Below are 9,364 nucleotides of genomic sequence, written 5' to 3' on the forward strand. Positions count from 1 at the left end.
CACGCCCAGAGTCCTCCAGCCAGAAGGGAGAGGGTTGACTCTGAAGACTTCCTTGTTTGAATGTATTCATCCTTGCTTGTATCTTTGAAAAAGTATTTTAAGCCATTTATTTAAAAATAACCTCCCTGGCACCCCAGTGAGGAGGCAGGTAAGCAGGGGCCTCCCGCCCCTTGGGCGAGGACACAGTGCTCACCGCACCTTCTGCTTGCAGGCGGCCTGCGCTGAGGGGGCGCTCTACACACTGACGGTGCCCCCGCTGCAGCTGCTCTCCAGGGTGAGCGTGTTTCCCAGCAACCCCACCAGTCTGCTCTGCTCTCCTGACCGGCAGTGGGTGTTTGCATCCACCCAGAACTCAGACCTGGGCCCAAAGGTCAGTGGTGGGCTGTGTCCCTTGCCTCAGGGTCCTGGCTTTGTGCACGCAGGATGGCGGATTCCATGCCCTAGGCTTGTGGGGTGCATTTTGGGGTTAGCTTCTCATGTAGGACCAAGCCCCACAGCCCGAGAGGAGGAGGACAGTGGGTCATCGGTGGCTGTTCACAGAAGTGACGGCCTTCTCAGGGCCACCAGCTGAGTTGACAGCCATCCAGAGCCTCTGCTCTTTCCAGTTGCCCCAGGCTGGAAGGGGCCAGCTGCTTGGCTGGAGAGGGCAGTGTTCAGCTTGGAAGGGGTTTGAGGCCTTAGGGACTTCCTGGTGGAGATGCTCATGAGCTATCTGATGGCCTGAGGACAGGCTTGGACAAAAGTGAGGAAGAGAGTGCCCAGGTCAGGCATGGAGGAGATGCTGCCAGAGTGGGGACAAGTGTCGCTATTTGGAGGCCCGGACACAGCTGGCCTGTGTGAGTGGCTGCCTCGGCCAACAGTTCATGGGCTCAGAGATGTTCAGTCTGAGTTCCAGGGCCTGAACTGGAAAATCAGACCAGAGTGAAAAGCAGGCAGCTAGAGAGGGTCTTGCGACATGCTGGGGTGGTGGACAGGGCAGGACAGAGAAAGAGACAGTGGCAGCAGAGCAGGACAGAACCGGCAGTGCTGGGACCTGGAAGCCAGGGGAGGCCCCTGGTCGGGGAGGGCGACCAGAGGAGAGAGGCCCTGGGATTGGTGGGCAGCAACAAAGCAGTTGCAGGGACTGAGAAGGAGGCATCTGGAGCCAGACTGCAAGGAGACAGGAACGGGATACAGAGGAGGATGCTGAAGGCAAAAGCAAGATGGCGACATGCAGCTGCTCAAACACAGAAAATCTCTGTGTTTGATTCATCCATCACACCGACCTCACCGGGACTGGTGTGTCAGGATGCTTCCAGCAGGGCCAGACATGGGATGGGAGTAACCTTGCTCCCCCAGCAACAGTGCGGTCAGGAAGAGAGGGTCCACAGGTGGCACGGGCCACCCTGTGAGACCCAGTCAGGCCACGGAGGGTGCGGGTCTGTGGGGAGGGCTCTCAGAGTGCTCCTGGGCTGGAGGAGCCCCTCCCTCACTAGTGGTGAGACCGTGCAGCGGTGTTTCTCCAGGTGTTCCACACTCTGTCCTTGCTGTGTCCATCGGAAGATGAGCCTCCTGTCTACACCACTCTCCCCATCGAGCTGACCTCCAGAGCCTGCTGGGCGCCTGCCGAGGCAGCCAGGCTAACGGTGATGCACAGAAATGACAATGGCATGCAGTTGGTGGTCACCACCTATGAATTAGAGGCCAAGAAGACCAGGAATAGAGTGGACATTTTGGGTAAGAATCCCCATATCAAGACTGTCACTACCACTGCTTTATGAAGCTTCAACCACAGATTTCGCATGTTTCCTTTGGAGCGCCTTTTCTTTTCTATGATTCATTGACTCATAGTGACCCAACAGACGTCTTGCTGTTGGGATTTTATGCACTGGTTGAGTGGTTGAGCACTTGCCGTGTGTTGGGCCCTTTGCATGGCCCTGGATTCAGATGTGAACTACTGACTACTTTTCTCCCCCAGCTGGTCTTTCTGCTTCCATTCATCCCTACCTGTCTTTTCATAACTCTGTCAAAGTCACTGTTCTCAGCATTGAGTACACACAGACAAATCAAAGCCACAACTATCTCTTCCCTAAGGAGCTCTTAGTCCAGTAGAATAATAAGACCTACATCCTTCTCCTTTCCTGCCTCCTCTATTTCCCAAACCCCATGTAATCCTTATAGGCCTTTCCTGTGGTCCTGAATATTCTTCCTTTTGTATTGTGTTCATTTGTTTTCATGTCCTCATTTGACCATAAATTTTACTCTGAGCTTCCTGGCAGCCAAGGAAAAAAGAGAAACAGGATGTGTAATATAATCCCTTGTCTGCTATGAGCAAGTGCAGGAATTTTTCAAAAGAAGTAATTTTATTTTCCTGGTGCTAAACTCCATAAGGAAATGATCAAATTAATTTTTTTTGCAAGTATAAAAGACAGTATCTTCAACAATAGTTTTTGGCAGATGTCATAAATATTGTAGTTCTCATGGGGCCATTTCCTACATCACCCCGTCAGATGGGGAAGGGTAGAGAGCAGGGCAGAAGCCTCACCCCTGCATAGTACTGTGTGGTAGATACACCCACTGCCACATGCGTGTTGCCTTGACTCTTTATAAGGCCCCCGTAAGCCATCATACTCAGTATATTAGAGCTGATGACTGGGTGACTCACGGGAGTGAGTGCTTGAGTCAGGATTGGATGCAAGTGTAACCACGAAGCCATTGCTCTTCACGTTGCACCTCATCATCTTAGGCATGTCTATTCCAGACCCCCAGCTGCTACTAAGATGTGACAGTCTGTGTGTTTTTTATTTCAAAAAGTACAGCAGATCGCAAGTTTCCTCCTGCCAGACACCATGATGCCTCCTCAGCTCATGAAGAGCCATGGCTCTCAGGTGATCCTGCTGGTGTCGGGGTCGGAGCTGGTGCTCTTCACCGTGCACGGCCTGCAGCTGGCAGCCTTTCAGGACCACCAGAGGCCCATCACGTCCATGTGGGTGGTGAGTGTGGTGCCCTGCCTGCCTGCATCGTGGCCCTGGGCCTCAGGGCCCGCATCCCTGCCTCACTTGGTTTTTCATTTCAAGGGCCAGACTCGAGTCATCACCTCCTCCTTTGACCTCTCCTTGCGAGTCTACCTGTGGAGCAAGGACAATAAACTTCCTGTCCTCAGGAGCTGCTATCATCTGCTTGGTGGGTCTCACAGATGGGCCAGGTAATAGCTTCTGATTTTTTAAAAACTTTCCCTATAAAGTGGCCTCTCCTGGCCTCCGCACAGTATGCGGGACCGTTGGAAAGGATGCGAATGGGACTTGGGGTCTTGGCTCAGCCTGCCCCTCACTGCCTGGGAACCTGAGGCGAATTGCTGGTCAGATTCTGTTTCCTTCTCTGTTAAAAAAGAAAAAAAAGATGCTGTCCATCATCTACATTATCTCCTTTAATGTGCAAAACCGCCACCTGCCGTTAGCGTCACCCACGTTTTTACAGATGAAACTGGCATTGAGAGGTGGCTGTTTCACCCAAAGTCCCACAGGGATGCACAGTGGAGCCCAGCCCTGCAGCCTGGCTTTTACCCTCCCTCCGTAACTCACACGTTCCCAGATCCATCTACCAGACCCAGATGGCCGTGGCGGTCAGTGGGGGCGAGATTGTAAAAGTCGGGAGAGATTGAGATTTTGTGTTGTGGCTTAGAATTAGAATTTGGGGGTGGCTTTTGTTTTCTCTTGTCAGAGTGAGTCCTACAAAGTGGACAGGGCTTCACAGATTTATGTTCTGTCTCAATTGCTTATGCTGAGATCACTGACCTCGTAGCTGCCAGCTACTTGCCACGAGGTAGGAGGTGCATGCAACCTCCTGTGACAAACATCTCACAATATTAAATGAAAAAAATTAGTGCCCCAAACCAATTATTTTTTAAAATTCAAGATTTCTGTAACAAACCTCCCTAGTTTCAGAGTTTGAGAGCCATGCCACTCCATGCCCACACGGCAAGCGGTGAAGTGTTCTATTTTTGCTGTGTAACACACGGTATGTTACTGCCTACTCTCTCCTGCACTCGGGAGAGGGGGCCTCGCTCTGCTGTGTCTGCGTTTGGCCACAGGCCAGCCTTAGTGAAGTGGGCCCCTCAGGCAGGTGGAGGTCCTCGTTGTATGCCCCGCAGTCATGACTCCTCAGTAACGACTTCCTCCCTCCAGTGGCAGGACAGCCTCCCCTCTTCTCAGGGAGATGCACCTACAAACACGTTGTTGCTACTAGAAAGAGGCCGCGGGGGAGGTTGCCAGAGCCTTGGCCAAGTCACCCTTCAGGGGTTTGTGTTCTGATGTTGGCCTCAAAGATGGGCTTTTTTCCCTTTTCTTTTTGATGTGTATCTTTAAAGAATTCTCTACATCATTCCTGCATGGTTAGAACATCTTTCCTGTGAAGTAACACTGTTCTCAGCGTAGCGAGCAAGTGGCACTTTTAGAAACTTCTTTTTTACGTGTGTTTTTAAACACTGCGTGACATGCATTGCACAGAGTGAAACGCATTCATTCACTGAAACCATACACACTGTGGCGAGCACATAGCCCAGGTAGAAGCTGCTTTTTCACGTGTGGTTTTAAACTGTGCTGCCTGCATTAGAGAGTGGTAAACACATCCTTTCACTGAAATGACACCATTCTTAATGTGAGTAGCGCATTTAGAAACATCTTCTGAAAAATGTACGTTAATCAGGACCCTGGAATGGATTACAGCCTTGAATTGTGCCCTTTGCTAATTCATAACACGTTCCCCCAGAAATCTGTAATGGGCTGAGTGGTAACTTCCCCTTGGGAACTGCATTTGGCATCAGAAGCCCAGCAGTCTCGCTCCATACTGTTGTTCCCCACACGGTGGACTGCGTTTCGTCTCTTTTCCGGCACCTTAGTGAATGCTGCAAGAGTTAACCAATACTTTTTTTGAGTTTTTCAATTTCCTAAAACTTGCCATCTGTGCATATGTGTTCTGATTCTCCAAAGAAAACAGGTGTGTTAAACACAAATTTAACAGCAACCTAACAGCATCCCCGCAGGAGAGACAAAACATACGTCTACACAAAGACTTGTACATGAATGTTCTTAGTAGCTTTAGTTAAAATACTCCAAAGCGTAAACAGTATAAATGTCCATCAGCTGGTAACTGGATAAGTCCACTGTGGTGCGTCCACATGGGAATGATACTCGTCCATAAAAAGGACTGGCATATTGACACACACTCAACGTGGGTGAACTGCAAAAACATGGTGCCAGTGAAGGAAGCCAGATGTGTGAGGTCATGTATCAATGATTCCATTAATACGGTGCATCTAGAAAGGGCGAGTCTGTGGGAACAGAAGGTCCGTGACTGGCTGTCCAGGGCTGGGAGTGGGTGGGGATTTGCTGCAGTTGGCTGTGAGAGATCTTCTGGGATGACGGACATGTTCTTAAACTAGGTCATGGTGACAGTTACACAATTCTGCAAACGACTAAAAATCAGCTGAAGAATAAAAGATTTAAGAGGAAGTCTCTAAAGAGAAAAAGAAGACACATGCTAGTTCAGCATTCTTTGCTAACAAACCATGAACCATTGCTGTCTGACCGTGTCAGGGAGCAGCTGTTGCCCTGCCTCCTGCTCAAACCCTCCATAGACCAGCCAGTGCTGCAGTTTTCTGGAAACTGCCACCTTCCACTCTTGATACTAATGTCTAACTTGAATAGAACTTCAGTTGCTACTTAAAGAAACTCAGTAAGTCGGCATGGAATTTCCTCTAAGCTAAAAGATACTGCATGAAAGCCAGAGTAGCAATATTTCAGAAGCAATCTGGGCTTCCGTAGGAAACTCAAGAAGTTCCTTCTCTGGTTTTTTGGATTCTTTGTTTCTTTTCATTCTCTGCACACCTACTTCCCTTTTTTTCTTGTGCAACAGAGTAGCATTGTATGTTTGTGGGAAATGATGGCCCTGTTAGCCCCTGCATTTACACCTCCTTCACTGACACTGGTCGGGAATTGACAGTAATTTTAAATTCTGGAGAAATGACGCTGACTTGCCCAGATTGGCTTAGGTCCCCCCCCCCCCCGCCCCTTGTATCAAAAGAAGTTTCTAGAATAGCTGGAATCACTGTGATTCAGGCAGCTGCTGTCAGGAGGACTCAAAAGTGATCGTGCTTAAGGACATGGTGATTTTTGCTAATTGATGCAAACGACCGCAGGCCCTGAAGTCAAAGCCCAAATTAAAACACGACGGGTTAGGCTGGGTGGAGAAAGTACAGGGGTGAAGTGCATCTTCCTGTGAGAGCTCTGCTGTTTAAACATTTGTCCTTCCCTCCAGTTAACCTGCAGCCTGTCCCTTCCCTCCGCAGCGGATTTACTCACGTGGAAAGCGACAGCATGAGCATTGTAGGTGTGGAAGCCAGAAACATTGGAACTAGCATTCTAAGGTCATATTACTTCAAAGTGCAACGTGGCTGAGATGATTGCGTCGATGGAAAAGATAATCATCACATTTGATGGGCTGGTCTGCATACAGAGACTGAAGTGATTATTTTATTAACAAGGGAAAGGAAACAGTAAGTTTCAGACACTGCCGGCCAGGCACTGTGCTATGTGGCCTCTGTTTTAAATCCTCACAACAAGCCAGTGAAGTCGGTATTACTGTCATGCTTTTTCAGAAGAAGAATATGAAATATAACAGAAGACTAGTTGACCCAGCATAAGCCCATTTTCCAGCTGCCAGGCAGCTGCCCAGGGTTATTCAGGTGGTTACGTAGCAGAGCAGAGTGAATGCAAGACCTTGGGTACTAGAAAGCTCCTGTTTAAGGAACTGTGGTGGTGACATAATTGTTTTTTGTTGTCCAACATGTGATTAAGTAAGTAAATACTTTTTGAAATCTTCCTAGTCTGGGTCATGTGCTTTAGACACACACTGGTAAATCGTTCTTGCTGTTGCATAGATGACTTTTATGGCACCCCACTGCATAGCTGCAGGGGCACCGTTTTGCACTTCGTGAAAGTGGAGTCTCTGGAATTGGTCCACGTGGAAGCCCTGGCTGGTTTGTTGGGTGTTAGGGTTCCCCTTCCTTGCGAGCAATAGGAACAGCAGGCTGGCTGACTAACGCCAAGAAAGGAATTTCGTGGAAAGAGCAGAGTCGCGTGCCGGGCCGGTGTGCAGGCTGCCGAGAGGCTTGGAGCCCAGGGACTGTCTGGGCGGCAGGCCACAAGCAGGGTCTGCCCCGGGGCCTGGCTGGCCGTGCCCGGCGTTGCTGCTGCGCCGCCCTCTCCCCTCTGCTCCGGCCTGTGGTCGCCTCTGCCTTCCCGCCTCTGTCACTGAAGTGGCATCCCTGCCGCCATCTGAGAATTTCCCAGCTGCCCCTGAGGAAACGTGACCCTTTGAGACTCCATGTGTATGTCTGTGCGTGTGTGAGATTTGTTTATCTGGGTCACGTGTCCACACCATCAAGTCTAGGATGAGAGAGTGGCCTCTTCAGTTTTGAAACAGCTGCTCCCAACCAAGACTCACACGGTGAAAAATTCCTCAAAAATAGAAAATAAGGGTAAGAACCTCTGTACTGCATTCTCCCAAATATACCCTGTTTTCTGTATTTGCCCTTCAACAACGATTTTTTGCATAATGTAGCACCTATATCCTGTATAGCCAAGGCCAGATGCAGTCACTTCCCCAAAAGGAGAAAAACTTGGACTTTAAAAAACAAAATAAAAACAACAACAACAAAAAAATCTAAGGTAAGATTTATTTTGGAGTAATTTCAGATTTACAGAAAAGTTGCAGAGACAGTGCAGAGGATTCCCATATGCGCTGCACCCAGCTTTCCCTAATGTGTTAACCTTGCGTAACTGGTATATTTGAAAACCCAGGGTCCTGGGTGGGGGAGGGTATAGCTCAAGTGGTAGAGTGTGTGCTTAGCGTGGTTCAATCCCCAGGACCTCCTCCAAAAAATAAATCAATAAGTAAACCTTATTCCCTCCCCCGACAAAAAAATAATTTAAAATATTTTTTAAAAAGGAAAAAAAAAGAAAAGAAACCCCAAAGCCTTTGTTAGCGCTGGGAACTGGCTGCAAGCCGGAGCTCTAGGGGGTGTGTACGTCTCTCAGTTCTATCACAGTTTTGCTTCATGTTTTAAGACTTGTGGGCTAAGTACTAATGCATCGTATAAAACGCAGTGGGGAACGGGGTCAGAGAAGAGCAATTAGCTGAAACACACACACTCAGGATTTAAAGTACTTGAAAATAACTGATTGAATAGAAATCATGAAGTCTCAATAAAATAGGGATAGAAGATAATTTTATTAACACATAAGGGGAATCTAAAAGAAACGTACAGCAAACGTGCTCAATGACAAGCAGAAGCATCTTCACTGATGTTAGGAGCAAGGTGAGGCTTTTGTCACCACGATAATCAAGTGTAGCCCAGGAGGTGCAAATAAATTTAATACTTTTTAAAAATGAAGGTAAGTAAGTTCTGAAAACATCAGGAAGAGGTATATTTGCCATAATTTCTGAATGGTACTGTGTCCTTTAGAAACCGAAGAAAGTAAGAATTACTCAGTGAAGCCCTGCATGATTGGTGGCCAGGCCATCTGCATGTTAAAGTCAGTGTCCTAGCAAGTAGACAACGTGACAGGAACAGTGCCCCGTTCACGGTAGCAGCAGAGCTGCAATAGCCCAGAATCAGCCTTCAACAAACATTATGGTGAAAAAGACTCAACTTTTCTAAATACAGAGACACGTCCATGTTGACAGCAATCCCAAAGAAATGCGATTTACAGAAACGCAAACCAAGCCAAACCCTGAAGTATGGGGTTAAATGCTCAAAATCACGAATAATCACAGCCAAATAAAACAATCATAACCTGTCCCCTGAAACTATTAGGCTGGCTGGCCAGAAAATGGGGGTGGGGGAGGAGTGTAGAAGGTTGAATGATTCCAAGTGTTTGCAGGCATGTGGGGATGGGGACCCTCAGGACGGAGGCTGCATCCACCCTGTTCAGTCTGAAGGGCTTTGGCCACTCCAAGGTACGTGTGCCAGCCGTGCACAGCCACCCCGTGCACGCTCATGGTCACAGTTTCTCAGCTGCCTGCTCTGCCCCCACCCCCCCCCTTCTGCTCTGGTCAGCACCAAGGCTGCCTGCTCTGCTACTCTCCGCAGTTGGCAGGAGGTGGGGCAAGTTTGGATCCTGAACTCCTTTACTCTGAGAGTGGTTCTTTGAGGGCGCAGCTCAGTGTGGGGCTCACTCCAGTGGACTTCCAGTTTGCAGCATCCAGCACTTAGGAGGCTGGGGGAAGGCCAGATCTATGCCCTGCAGTGTGTGCCTCAGTCAACTCCAAAAGTGGGGGCAACCTGGTACGGACGGGGTGCCAGCCACGGGAGAGAGGAAAGTGG

At 49.0% G+C, this 9,364-nt stretch overlaps 1 protein-coding gene across 7 annotated transcripts in view; it reads left to right on the plus strand.

Moving 5' to 3' along the window:
- Positions 1–6,858, plus strand: part of CDK20 (cyclin dependent kinase 20) — a 43,150-nt gene extending 36,292 nt beyond the window's left edge. For 3 of the 7 annotated variants that reach the window (XM_074355742.1, XM_074355741.1, XM_074355738.1), the window contains 5 exons: positions 212–370; positions 1,506–1,716; positions 2,794–2,972; positions 3,057–3,184; positions 6,326–6,858. In XM_074355742.1, coding sequence (XP_074211843.1) covers positions 212–370; positions 1,506–1,716; positions 2,794–2,972; positions 3,057–3,184; positions 6,326–6,434 — 786 coding nt within the window. In that variant the 3' untranslated portion in view covers positions 6,435–6,858. Of the gene's footprint in view, positions 1–211; positions 371–1,505; positions 1,717–2,793; positions 2,973–3,056; positions 3,185–6,325 lie in introns of those variants that run through there. The other 4 variants (XR_012503491.1, XM_074355740.1, XM_074355739.1 and 1 more) reach the window with 4 other exon arrangements.
- Positions 6,859–9,364: the final 2,506 nt, after the last annotated feature.

This window comes from Camelus bactrianus, chromosome 31, assembly GCF_048773025.1.
Source record: "Camelus bactrianus isolate YW-2024 breed Bactrian camel chromosome 31, ASM4877302v1, whole genome shotgun sequence".
Classification (NCBI taxonomy): Eukaryota; Metazoa; Chordata; class Mammalia; order Artiodactyla; family Camelidae; genus Camelus; species Camelus bactrianus.